Genomic DNA, 14,232 nt, shown 5'->3' with positions numbered 1-14,232 from the left:
AAATCCCGAAAATCACACTATATGATTTTTAAGTAATTAATTTGCATTTTATTGCATGACAGAAATATTTCATACATTAGAAAAGCAGATCTTGATATATTTGGTACAGAAACCTTTGTTTGCAATTACATAGATCATACGTTCCATGTAGTTTTTGCACACACTGCAGCAGGGATTTTGGCTTTTATTATTATATACAATATAAAATGTTTCAAAGCAGCTTCACAATTGTAACAAATTCAAAATCACCCGATATTCAGCTCAAGTCACTTCAGTGTTCATTCAGTTCAATAACTGTAACATTCATCAATCGTGCACATGTATGACAAACCAACCCGATCTCACGACCAAATCGCACGAATTCGACGAATGATTAAAAAGTGGCTAATTCGTAACAATTCGTATGACCTGCTAAATCGTACATACTTTACGAATTGGCCAATTCGTATGAATTCGTACGAATGACCAACCCCTGACCCCGCCCCTAAACCTACCCATCACGTGGGTTTAGACAAATCAAGATCAACATCCAAAAGATGATTTTTTTATTCCTCTTTTTAGGCAACTTTAGCATGGGTGTCCAAACTTATTCACATCACTGTATTATACTGGTGTCGAATGATCTACGTTTCCACTTAAAGCTAATTTCGTTGGTGTCAACGGACAGAGGTTTTTTTTTTTTTTTTTTTTTTTAGTGATTTCTTTTGTCTCATGCAAAAGCCTGTATAAGCAGAAACTAGGTCACAGGGTTTGGGAAACACATGGGAAACTACCCAGATTACTCTTAACACCCAAAGATAAGTGTACTCCCATTGGCTCCCTGGCGATAAGATAAGGCTGAAGGCTGGCCATTGTAACAGCTGCTGCTCACTTTGTTGCTTGTCTAATGAAGTTTATTCTCCTGAGACCTGAAACTTCGACTCAGAGATTTATTAGAGAACTTTGAATTTGCCACAACATGTTCAACTGTTTTTTGTTTTTTTTTTACTGCAAGAATTGACATTAAATTATTGCTCTCCAGAAGAATGAAAGCAAACTTATATATTTTTGATTTTGTCTCTCTTTGATTTTTTGATCTCTTCCACACATGCTGGAATATTCCCAACGGCTACAAGTGAAGACGAGCATCAGGAAGAGCTGAAATCTGCAAAGACTGAGTTTATTAAAGAGGACAGTGAGAACATGAGTGATCCAGAACCCTGCAGAATGAAACACACTGAAGATCCTGAAGAACAAAGAGGTTGGTGTTTATTCGTCATTCATTCGTGATGCAGAAATATATAAGTTTGCTTTTTATATATCTGCTTCTCAATATTTTTGCAACTATTACCAAAATTTTGGACATTTCTCAATATAGTTTAGGCTACAGCTATGTGATTTGTTATTTTTTAACAATAACTGAAAACACCATGAACAAGTAGTCCTATATCATCTTTCCAAAATGGCTGACAGGGTTGTAAGGATAACTTTTAAAGGGCTAGTTCACCCAAAAATAAAAAATCTGTCAATAATTACTCAGGCTTGTGTTGTTGTTCCAACCCTGTAAGACTTTTGTTCATCGTCGGACCCCAAATGTAGATATTTGTGATTAAATCTGAGAGCTGGCCCTAGTGAAAAAAAAGTATACTTTATTGTAGTTGAATATATTCCCTTTTTCGATAGTACATTGCACATATACTAACAAAAAATGTACTATCTTTGAATATATTAAAAGTATATTAACATCATGCTTTTTACCTATTTTCACAATAAAACTTTTAACACACTTTAAAATAATTGTACTTAAGTATATTGAAAAACAAGCATACTTTTAACATATTTCTAAAAAGTGCAATATAAGTACATTGATTACAAATATATGCGGATCACTCAATCTATCCTGCATATATTGAAATTCTGAAGATATGAACTAAAAGGTAAGAATTACAAGATCTTATTTGAGTCTTGTTGTGCTTCCTTTAAGATTATAATAATGTAACTGGTATTAAATAAATAAATATACACAAATAAAAACTACAATCAAATAATAAAACATACATTCCAAAATAAAATTAAATTCACAGAATTATTATTATTATTTTTTTTGTGAACTAACCTTTTAAGTAAAGTTTGTAAACCCATTTGCATAAAGCCGCTCACAGTAAGATTTTTGTCTTAAGTATAGTGATGGCTGATGGGTACCGAAAATGGTATTACGAGCTTTTGGATATAATGGAAGTCACTTCCTGTACAAATTTGCAACAGTTCTAGTCTTTCTGTCTTTAAATCTCATCTTAAAACGTGTATCTGTATGAGCAGGCTTTATGTGATTTAATGTTTGATGCTGTACTGGTTTCATGTCTTTGCTTTATGGATTTTGTAAGGTATCCTTGAGTGCCACGAAAGGCAACTAAATAAAAAAATATTATTATTATTATTAGTAGTAGTAGTAGTAGTAGTAGTAGGCCTAGTAGTAAAAGTAGTAGTATTAAACGTGACCTGGGGCTAAATTATTAACTACTGCAGTTTCGATAAGCTCCGACATTATCGGTTCTGGTAATAAATAAATAAATAAATGGAATTATTTAAAAATAAAATAAATAATATATTTTTTTATTATTATTGTTATGCTAGTCGTTTCTATATGCGATAAAATAATTTGTCTATGATCCATGGTCTCATTAAGTTCTACGTAAGATCCTTGCTGGACTTTACACTTCGGTTTAAACAAAGACTTTTATTTTGATACTTATTATTGAGTTTTCCTTAGTTTTCCTATGGTTTCCTGTTTAAAAGAGGAAGTATGCCATATTTCTTCAGTGCTTGAGTTGTGCAAGGTGCTCCATGTGGTTGCAGGCAAGACAAAAATGCGCCCGAAAGACAAAAATGTTGTATGTAAAAAAAAAAAAAAATCAGACTAAAAGCGTGTGTAAGCCAGAATCTGCGCAGAATTCACTTTAAATCACAGTCAGTGTAAGATTGCGTGCACATCCGTCTCCACAAAATAACTATATGGAGCTTACAACATCTAGTTTTACTATGAATATCCTCATCTGCATATTATTTCCATATGGATTATTCATCCACATCATAACATGTTTATTGGAACAAGACATAACAAAAATATGAAATACGGATGTCATTAATAAAAATAATTGCATAGCCTAGCCTTGTTTTTTGAATAAATAAATCAAATAGTGTAAGTTTTTCTCAATCTTTTCCACTGGCCAAATATCATTTTTAGTTAATTTATATTTTTTGGAAATAGTTTTATTTGCACAAAACTATTAATATTCATATTAACATGTCCGACTTGGTACAAAAACTGCGATAAAACCTGTTGGAAAGCATCTTTTGCAGCGATTTTTGTGTGAGCATAAACACAAACTAAAGTTTAATGCGATCTATGAATAGGGATTGAATTTAATAAACAAATTACAAGCATTGGTTTTCAGATAAATCTTAGCATATTCATATAACGCCAGCGATATGTTATGACGATTTTCCCGTAATCGTTCAAAAGTTTAAATTTCGAGTCCTAGTTTCGATTCACAGTCCGTCGACCGGAAAAAGAAACCACTGAATACCAATTAAGAAGCGTCCACCAAAAGCGTTGGCATAACCGAGCGAAGCAACTTGAGTCGTCCTAATGGTGCGTTCACATCAGATGCGAATAGCACGTCAAATTCGCACCTACCGCATCTAGTTATACAGTGGGAAAATTTTGAATCCATTCGCGCGTTAAGAGCGAAATTGACACGTGTAAAAAAAACAAAGTTTGAAACAAAATTTACGCAATTAGTTTGCATTGACTTAACATTGAAATCACTCGCGTCAGACGCTCTATTCGTGTCTGGTGTGAACGCAGCATCAAACCGAGACATGGATATGTTCCAAAAGTGCCCTCGACGCCGTTCAGAAATCAGGTTATTTGGCTGGTTGCTCTCTCCTCGCCAGATCACGAAGGTTTTAGAAGTTGTTTCCTATAGTTTATTTGCCATTCTGCAGCAGGTTAGCAGGTAACATCTTCAACTACCTACAGCATCATACACTCAAGTGTAAGTGTGTTTTCATGAGGTTTTCAAAAATAAAGCTGAAGAAAGTGTACCCTTGTGAAAATATATTCATAATTTATCATATTTAAATTAAAGTCCATAGATTTGATATTTATATTTTACTTGAAAACAGCCCCGTGAGAAAGACTATTTCCTTCAAAAAGAGCGTTGGTGAGTTAGCTCGTTTAAAATATCCTAAAATTTGTTGACTTAAAAGAATCGGAATCGAAACAAGGAATCGGAATCATTCAAATTCGAAACGATACCCAACCATAGTTACGTCAGAGCTCACTTTTATGTCTTTTCACTACTATTTCACAACTAATTTGATTTACTGAAAATGAAATTAATCTTTTTTTTTCTTTCGTGTCAGAGCTGATGGAAGAGAACGGAGAGAGTGAAGAACTGAGTGAAGAGGAGGAGGAACATCATGTCAAACCTGGAGAAAAACCTTTGAGTCGCTCAAAGACTAAACAGACATTTTTAAAAAAAAGAAGAGCCAAGAAATCTACAACCTGCAATCTGTGTGGAAAGAGTATCAGAACCAAGCATCTCAATGAACACATGAGTGTTCATACCGGAGAGAAGCCGTTCTCTTGTGATCAATGTGGAAAGAGCTTCACACAAAAATCAAATCTTAAGCAACACATGATGATCCACACCGGAGAGAAGCCGCATGAATGTGATCAATGTGGGACAAGCTTCGCAGCTAAAGTATGTCTTCAGGGACACATGAGGATCCACACCGGAGAGAAACCATTCCCATGTGATCAGTGCGGGAAGAGTTTTGCATACAAACGAAGTCTTGATGTTCACATGATAGCTCACTCTCAAGTGAAGCCGTTCACCTGCGATCAGTGCGAGAAGTGTTTCACACAAAAAATACACCTTAAGGTTCACATGAGGATCCACACTGGAGAGAAGCCGTACGCATGCGATAAATGTGAGAAGACGTTCACGAATTCACCACACCTTAAGATTCACATGATGATCCACACGGGAGAAAAGCCGTTCATGTGTGATCAGTGTGACAAGAGATTCCCAACCAAATACAGTCTTGATCTTCACCTAAGAGTTCACACCGGAGTGAGACCGTTCGCATGTGATCAGTGCGAGAAGAGTTTCATGGATTCCAGTAAACTTAAAAGACACATGAAAGTCCACACTGGAGAGAAGCCGTACGAATGTGATAAATGTGGGACGAGTTTCACAGAATCATCAAACCTTAAGAGTCACATGATGATCCACACCGGAGAGAAGCCGTTCACATGCGATAAATGTGGAAAGAGTTTCAGGGATTCACGATACCTTAAGAGTCACATGAGAATCCACACTGGAGAAAAGGCTTTCACGTGTGATCAGTGTGAGAAGAGATTCTCAAACAAAGAAAATCTTAGGCTTCACATGAGAATTCACACTGGAGAGAAGCCGTTCACATGTGATCAATGTGGGAAGAGTTTCAGACAAAAACCATGGCTTGAGCTTCACATGAGAGTTCATACTGGAGAGAAGCCATATATGTGTGAACACTGTGAAAAGAGATTCACTCGGAGACAAAATCTTAATGCTCACATGAAGACCCACACCAGAGAGAAGCCGTTCTCCTGTGATCAGTGCGGCAAAACATTTCTGCTGTCATCAAACCTGAAAAAACACCTGACAGTTCATACGAAGGAGAAGCCGTATTCATGTTCTGTGTGCAGAAAGAGTTTTTCATTTCTGCAAAGTTTACAAAGACATAAGAAAATGCACACTGGTGTGAAAGATTTCATGTGCTTTGAGTGTGAGAAGACTTTTATTTCAAGCAGCCGTTTAAAACAGCACCAGAGAATTCACACTGGAGAAAAACCTTACAAGTGTTCACACTGCGACAAGAGATTCAGTCTGTCAACACATCTGAAAAGACATGAGAAAATCCACACTGGAGAAAAACCTTACAAGTGTTCACACTGTGACAAGAGATTCAGTGATTCATCAAATCTGAAAAGACATGAGAAAATCCACACTGGATAAAAACCTTAAAAGTGTTCACACTGCGGCGAGATTCAGTCAGTCGTCATGACTGAAAAACACATTAAATGATCCACAGTGGAATACAGAGACAACGTCACAGATGCAACACCATCATCAACACCAGCTCCACAACCTCGATCAGCTTCGCCTGGATACTAATCCAGCACACCGTCACCAGTTCATCAGCAGTCACCTCTCACTTCACAATCATCTGGTCTTGTTGTTCAACACTGGTCAACTTAACCAGCTCCTTACCTGTTCATCTCACGTTTGAGACTACTCACCTTCTTCATCCTCAAAGAGACAATTACTAGCCAGCTACGTTTATTCAATTGATCTTCATCCAGAACAATCACCTGTTGTTTGTACTCAATCTATGCCACCTGTTTCCGTGAATTGTATTACCAATGTTGCTTCCTTCTGTCCGCTCACGGATGACAGACTCTTCCAGATTATTTCTACATTTACCCAAGGTACAGTGAGTACATGTATCCAGTATTTTTGTATTTGCCGAGAAGTTTCTCTACTCAAAAGACCAAGATTCCTTGCAAATAGAACATGCGCAGAACACAAATCACTATGGGGATATGCCGATACGCGTTTACATGACCAAATATTCGTGTTAGAAAAGGGGTACCCCAGGTATAATATCCCGATATGAGCATATTCGGGTTTTTTCCGGTGTTTACATGGCCGTTCACGCCCGGGTTATTGCTAATATCCCGGTTTCGAACGGGTTATTGGCTGCATGTAAACATAGTCAATGTGTTCAAGGTAATCGTGTCTAACCCTAGACATCCTGGACACCATTCATCCTCCATTAATATCATCACTTTTCCCTGTCACTGTTTTAATGAATGTGTGTGTTTTTCTTTTGATTACTTTGTGTGTGTTAGAGTAGTTCAATAAAGTCTTGCTTGATTTTACAAGTGTCTTCTCTTGTGCACGTTACTGTCTTTAACTGTAGATATTGTTTCCTTGCTTATATTCAGTGATCATAATTTTCAAGAGTGCTAAAAGACAGCAAAGGAAGGACATCCGGTTTATGAAGCTTGATTTACAGAGACTGAAACGCCTAGATGTCCATGTCTTTCTTTCTTTAGTCGAAAATAAATTAAGGTTTTTGATGAAAAAAATTTCGAGCATTTTCCACACGGCACCCTTTAGCGTCAATATAATATAATTCGGTTATGGGCAGGTTTAGTTCTGGGGTAGGGTTAGGGTTAGACCACTAGGAGGCGCCTTCTGCGTCTCATATTGATGCTAAAGGGTGCCATGTGTGTTGGATGTCTACGTATTGGCAAAATCGTCAGTATATGAGGCCTTGGGATGAGAACGGTCTGAGCAATCAGTGTGATTTCCAGATGATGGAGATTTTGTAGGACGCATTTGAACACATTCAGAGTATAGCTCTGTTCTCAAAATAGGTTAAACCGCTGATAAAGCAGATTTCAGGAAGTGTCTAGAGACGGCCAAACATGGTGTGGAAATGTTCAGCTGGTGACTAGTTTATTGTCTGTGTGAATCGAAACATTCAGACTTTCACATCAGAACTATTAGGATAAATTTCAGCTCATAAATATGTATATTTTGTTCTCAAATTCAAATCTACAAGCTCTCGAATGTTCCTACTCTTGAACCTTCATTCAAGTATTCATTTAAAACGTGAAACTTTCAGCTAACAAGAGCAAGTTTAGTTATGTGTGTTTTTACAGGAATGGAAGAGGCGAAAACTTTCCCCTTTTTCATTCTCTTTATTGTCACATGTAAAAAAAAATAAAGAAATAACATATTTAATTTCGTGACATACAAAATGCAAAGTCAAAGTTTCGAATATCTTATGAAAATATAATGTGAGTAAACACTGATGTAATTCTCAGACGGACGACTCTCTATAAAAGAAGCAGCAGATATACAAGCTGAACGCAGGACGATCATGTGCGCAAGGTTAAAGCTCTGTGTGTGTGTGTGTGTGTGCACAAAGGATAAAGCTCTCTGTGTGTGTGTTAATTGTAATATTTGGCATGTTTGTGTGCTGTTTCCGTCCCTGTGTGTGTATAATAAGCAGATTGTGTGTGCGTTGTGGACCCTGTAGGCACACATTAGTAACGGACTCTTTAAATAACAAAAAATACTGCGCCATTGACTTTAAACCAGGTTTGTGTTGGACAACGGCTCAGTCTATTTCATTGCATTTTCAAATGCATTTACTTGTTGTTGTTCACAGAGGCGTAAAGTTGATCCTGCGGTTTATCTTCTCTTCATCTGATGGCAGCGTAAGTCACTGTATCATTATGATCCTGAAAGAACAGATTCTGTCCATCAATGTTTGAACCACAGCGATTATTATTATTATTAGTGCATGTGCTGATATCTACTCACATCGAGAGCTTTTACTGGCTTTGTATGGGAAGAAGTGACCTCAGAATAAGTGACATCATCTGTCTGCTCCTAAACATCAATGCAAACGTACAGAGAGTCGAGTTTAACACACAGAACAGACATTTCTCTCACTAAAATATGTAGAATAACACAAAAGTGAACGTAATATTTGATGATTTAGAGACTCACATCGGCTCTTAGATCAGGAGGAATGGACATGTTGATCGTCTCATACGTCCCTTTATCTTCATTCTCATCTTTGACCTTTAGACAACAAACAATTAAAACTGCATGAATGACACTTTATTGAGCTTTAAAGACTAATCAAATCTAAATCACTGCATTCCTGAACTCACCGCAGAGTCGCCAGTCTCTCTTTTATTACCTGAAAACAAGTGCATCATGAAATTAAATCAGAATTTGTTGAAGCATTAAAAATGAATGATAAAAATGATTGACTTGATAACTCGTTGAGATTGACCAGTATCAGGAATAAACTTCTGTTTGAGAATTGAATATACACTCACCGGCCACTTTATTAGGTACACCTGTCCAACTGCTCATTAACACTTAATTTCTAAGCAGCCAATCACATGGCGGCAACTTAGTGCAATTTACAGGAGATCTGAAGACATCAGCATAATAAATGAGGTGAAAACATTAACTATTGTCATGAAATAAAGAGTGTTTTCAGCAGATCTGTTAATATTGATGATCCTCAGACTATCAACACTCATTCAACAAGACATTCAGGATCATCAGCAGATCATCTCACTTTATTCTGAGTGTTTGCTGTTAGAAACACATTATTTGAGCCAGGATAAATTATAAAAGCCTGTAAATCTGCTAAAGTATATTGAAAGACGTTTTTGTTTTTCACAATATAGGCCTTAACATGGATAAATCATCAATAAACAAAATATGTCAATAACCTATCTTTACGGCCCTCTACAGGCAAATAACTACAACACCATAATATGTGAATCTACATATAGTTGGACTTTATAATTACTATTAATTGCAATAAACAGAGGTGTCAAAAATATTCACATTCATTACTCAAGTGAAAGTATATACTTTAGGTAATAAGAAATTCTTAACCAAGAGAAGTAGATTTCTAAAGGCCAAATAATGACTAATGTTATAATAAAATGTTAGTTGAAAATGTGGGATGCACTAGGGTACCTGTTTTAGTGACACTATAATGTAGAGTTGCAAACACAAACACACACGCTTTCTCTCTCTATTTAACACATAATCTCCTCTTCTCTGTCCGTCTCTCTCTCACACTAACACACACTCTTTTCTCTCTTCTCTCTCTCTCTCTCTCTCTCTCTCTCTCTCTCTCTCTCTCTCTCTCTCTCTCTCTCTCTCTCTCTCTCTCTCTCTCTCTCACACACACACACACACACACTAACGATTATCTTTGCCACTTATCCCGCGATTGTAATAGCCTACAGTATTGTAAAAACGGCTGTCTCCAAATCAATATTTGACGCGATTTGACCCGTATTCTTGAGCAGAAAACTGTTGATTTCTCCGTCGCTTACCTCGTTTCTAGGTTTCCCTCAGAGGAGTTTTGCCGCTTTGCACAACCAAATATCACTGCAGCCTCTCACAGGTTAAAAAGGAAAACACAAAGCCAATCAGTTTAGCGATGTGTGTTCAGGGGGCGGGACTCTATTATTATCCGTGCGTGTTATTGGTCAATTTTTTGAATGATGACAAGCCAGAATGACAACATACTGGGAGTAATGGGAAATGGGAGTAACGAAGAGGCTATTTTTAAAACGTAGGAGTAGAAAGTACAGATAATTGCGTGAAAATGTAAGAAGTAAAAATAAAAGGCTGAAAAATAATTACTCCAGTAGCCTACAGTATAGATACCCAAAATTTCTACTTAAGTAAGGTAACGAAATATTTCTTGTACTTCGTTACTTGACACATTTGGCAATAAAGTAATTCAATCATTAACATGTTCAAACTGACAATGATCATAAAACTCCTTACGTGAAAAGTAGGCCTTACGTTTCCTGTCACACTTCATTAATATTTATCTATATTCTCATGCATAGATTTGAAATTCCCCACATTCGTTACTCATACAGCTGGAGATGACTCTGTTTCAGAAGATGAGGATGATGATGAAGTTGTTAGGGTGCAACCTCATTTGTCACCTCTTTCTGGCAATGTGTACAGCTATAATGCAAACATTAGCAATGCATTATCAGAGCCCGTTTCTCTATGAGACGCTGAGGAAAACAACATACGCTTATTATTGTTTATCATGCAAGTTCTACAGCCAAAAGTAATAGAATGACACGTAATCTTTCACATCACATATTTTAGCTTTATGTACGTGTACTGCAGGGTAAGTTAAAAAATACAGCTGGTCGCTTTCACTTATAGCGTCAGCTAAATGAATAACTATATCTTTGATATCGGTTACACACAGTGACTGAGCTTGTGCTTGTACGTTAATGACAGATACCTACCGTTATAAGTTAGACTAACAGTTCTAACAATGTACTGTCACATACGAGCGTACATCTTTACGATTATATTTGGCTAATCGCCATTAGTAAATTTTTGCGATATATAATTAATTTGCAAAACATCTCTCATTTGAAGCATAAACACAATTTACAGAAAAAGCTTCTTGTAGCAGCCTATGTTCCTGCTGGATCATGCAGCCTATCTGGCAACCTTGAGTCAGGGAGGAGGGAGAGGGGATGCAGCAGTAATTTAGAAGTGATTGCAGTACGAGTTTTGGCCACATTCTTACATATGGCTTATTTAAGATAATCCAAAGTATCTTTTTTTCAGTGTAGAGGGCGTAACACGTACTGAGGCAAAGTGAAAACAGAAGGTATAAACTGAAAATCACAATTTTCCATTGGACCAATGTAAATATATATATATATTTTTTGAATGAATTGCACTGATGTTTCACTTTTTTCAGTGCATAGCAATGCTACAGGTCAGCTATGAGCAAAGAAATAAACCAGAACTGGACCTTATCTGAGCTAAAAAAATGTAAAAAAAAATCTGTTTATTAAACATTATTTATATATTTTTTTACTGTTGGTGGCCATTTTAGGATGCTACATTACTTATTCTAACTTGTGTTAGTGAGAAAAGAGAGATACTGTGGAGTTACCCAATTACCCAAATTATAATAAAATGGTGTTCAACAGATGTAAATGAGTCATTAAAGGATTAGTTCACTTTAAAAAAAAAACCTTTCCTGATAATCTTCTCACCCCCATGTCATCCAAGATGTCCATAATAATAATAATTATTATTATTGCCCACTTCAGGTTGGTGGAGAGATCCTTCCTCAAGTGGAGGAGTTTAAGTATCTTGGGGAGATTGACAGACGGATCGGTGCAGCTTCAGCAGTAATGCGGTCGATGTACCGGTCTGTTGTGGTGAAGAAGGAGCTGAGCCGTAAGGCAAAGCTCTCGATTTACCGGTCAATCTACGTTCCTACTCTCACCTATGGTCATGAGCTTTGGGTCACGACCGAAAGGACAAGATCCCGGATACAGGCGGCCGAAATGAGCTTTCTCCGCAGGGTGGCTGGGCGATCCCTTAGAGATAGGGTGAGAAGCTCGGTCACTCGGGAGGAGCTCAGAGTAGAGCTGCTGCTCCTCCACATCGAGAAGGGTCAGCTGAGGTGGCTCGGGCATCTGTTCCGGATGCCTCCTGGACGCCTTCCTGGGGAGGTGTTCCGGGCACGTCCCACTGGGCGGAGGCCCCGGGGAAGACCTAGGACACGCTGGAGAGACTATGTCTTCCGGCTGGCCTGGGAACGCCTCGGTATCCCCCCAGAAGAGCTGGAGGAAGTGTCTAGGGAGAGGGAAGTCTGGGCATCTCTGCTTAGACTGCTGCCCCCGCGACCCGGCCCCGGATGAGCGGAAGAAGATGGTATGGTATGGCATTAAATTTATATAGCGCCTTTCTGGACATTCAAAGCGCTTCTCATAGAGGGGGAATCTCCTCAACCACCTCCAATGTGCAGCATCGCACCAATGATGCGATGGCAGCCATATTGCACCAGAACACCCACCACACTCCAGCTTACTGGTGGAGCGGAGAATTGGTAGAGCCAATTGGTATATATGGGGATGATTAGGAGGCCATGATGGACAGAGGACACTGGGCAAATTTGGCCGGGATGCCGGGGTTACACCCCTCAGGCTGATCTCATGAAGTAGCGTGTGTATGACACGCCAATTCGTATTTCCATTTTTGGCGTGCTATCAAGACGCATAATCGCCTTTCAGCGTGTTTATGAACGCCGTTGACTTAACGTTATATAAATATATGACTTACCTCAACCCCATCCCTAAACTTAACCGTCACTGGGGTTAATGGCATTTATGACTGGAGATTTGACTGCGCGTACGGACACGCATGGCGTAGACATATACGCATAGACGCGGATAGCTCAAAATGCGTAGAGATAACATGCCACCTGACTCGAAAGTGGCGTATATGTTTACGCAAAAGTCATGATGTCATGTTGCAACCCTACTGTTTTGAAAGTCATCCTAGGATTTTTTGTGACCAGAGAGTCAGGACCTCGGTTTAATGTCTCATCCGAAGGATGGTGCTCCTTGACAGTATAGTGTCCCCATCACTATACTGGGGCATTAGGACCCACACAGACCACAGGGTGAGCGCCCCCTGCTGGACTCACTAACACCTTTTCCAGCAGCAACCTGGTTTTCTCAGAAGGTCTCCCATTCAGGTACTAACCAGGCTCAGCCCTGCTTAGCTTCAGTGGGCAACCAGTCTTGGGCTACAGGGTGATATGGCTGCAGGATATGTCTATCCGCCCATGTCTTTCTTTCTTCAGTCGAAAAGAAATTAATGTTTTTAATGAAAACATTCTTCACTGCACAAATGCTCGCCTTGCTCTGTTCTGTGATGCACGTTCGTGACTCTCCTGTTCGAACTTGTTCATCAAAATGAACTAATCTTTTCGAGTCATTTAGTTCATTTCGTTCGTTGAATGAATGAAATGACACTAAAAAAGCTTTGTTTTTATAAGCGATAAGCGATGTCGGGTGATGTGACTTCTTGTTGACGTTAAGGCTGTTTACATGGAAACGATTCTGAAGAGAAAAGTGGCGTTCCGTTATCACTTTTTATTCTGCGTTTAGACGAGCGTTTTGGATGGGAAATCCGCGTGCAAATGGTGACGCAAAAGTGTGTGAAATTCAATGTAGTATGCACTCCAGGCGTCTAGGAGTGCATACTACAACACCAAGTCCGTGCGCCTGCCTACAACCTTCACTGTCAAGCAGAATTTGCGCTTTTACCCTTTACACGGGAACACGGCGGTGGAGCGTTTATAAGATTTCCACACTGGAGGGTGGTTTCACTTTTTTAAGTTTTTAAGCCCCAAAACCGCTGTCGCTGTGTAAACGAAAGGCACATCCGATGACATATTTTTACGTTTTCACCCGCGAGTGTTCTCGTGTAAACAGGGCCTTAAAATATTTTCTAACAAAACGGAGGCTAGATAGACCCTCCCTCCTCCTCATCCGTGTACTGAACCCCCAAACCCCACCCCCAGGGGCTTCTTGACAGTTATTGGCTGGAACAGTTTGTTATGTTTCGTGGAGCGTGTTGCCGCAGTTTGTCTTTGTTGCCATTTATGGAGCCTGGGTTGTCTGCATAGACCGCATTTTTTTACAATGTTTTTAGGGGACAAGCATCTAGCGCATAGTGGGGAGATGCTTGCTGTATGTGACAAAAATGTTCTGGCCTTGGAGCACCTTTAATTTATAGG

General features: G+C 38.7%; 1 protein-coding gene and 1 long non-coding RNA gene across 2 annotated transcripts; one reads left to right on the top strand and one right to left on the bottom strand.

The window, feature by feature from the left end:
• Positions 1-983: 983 nt before the first annotated feature.
• On the top strand, positions 984-6,862 carry LOC148981868 (uncharacterized). The gene is made up of 2 exons (XM_089129096.1): positions 984-1,240; positions 4,408-6,862. Exons 1-2 carry the CDS (start codon positions 1,183-1,185, stop codon positions 6,045-6,047), a joined length of 1,698 nt encoding a protein of 565 aa, XP_088985222.1. The 5' UTR covers positions 984-1,182; the 3' UTR covers positions 6,048-6,862.
• Positions 6,863-7,823: 961 nt separating this feature from the next.
• Positions 7,824-9,270, bottom strand: LOC148981867 (uncharacterized). The gene is made up of 4 exons (XR_016155302.1): positions 8,786-9,270; positions 8,619-8,693; positions 8,430-8,498; positions 7,824-8,347 (listed from the first exon to the last, which is right to left on the bottom strand). It is a non-coding gene; the product is annotated as an uncharacterized LOC148981867 (long non-coding RNA).
• Between the last annotated feature and the right edge of the window lie 4,962 nt (positions 9,271-14,232).

The sequence above is a fragment of the Pimephales promelas genome, chromosome 3 (genome assembly GCF_988280905.1).
Source record: "Pimephales promelas chromosome 3, fPimPro1.hap1.1, whole genome shotgun sequence".
NCBI lineage: Eukaryota > Metazoa > Chordata > Actinopteri > Cypriniformes > Leuciscidae > Pimephales > Pimephales promelas.
This window is presented reverse-complemented; position numbering and strand designations above follow the sequence as displayed.

Bases quoted from the DNA above. Each gene is read 5' to 3' on its own strand.
- LOC148981868 (XM_089129096.1), top strand. From the start codon at position 1,183: ATGAGTGATCCAGAACCCTGCAGAATGAAACACACTGAAGATCCTGAA. The intron at 1,241-4,407 runs GTTGGTGTTTAT...CTTTCGTGTCAG, and splicing joins AGATCCTGAAGAACAAAGAG to AGCTGATGGAAGAGAACGGA.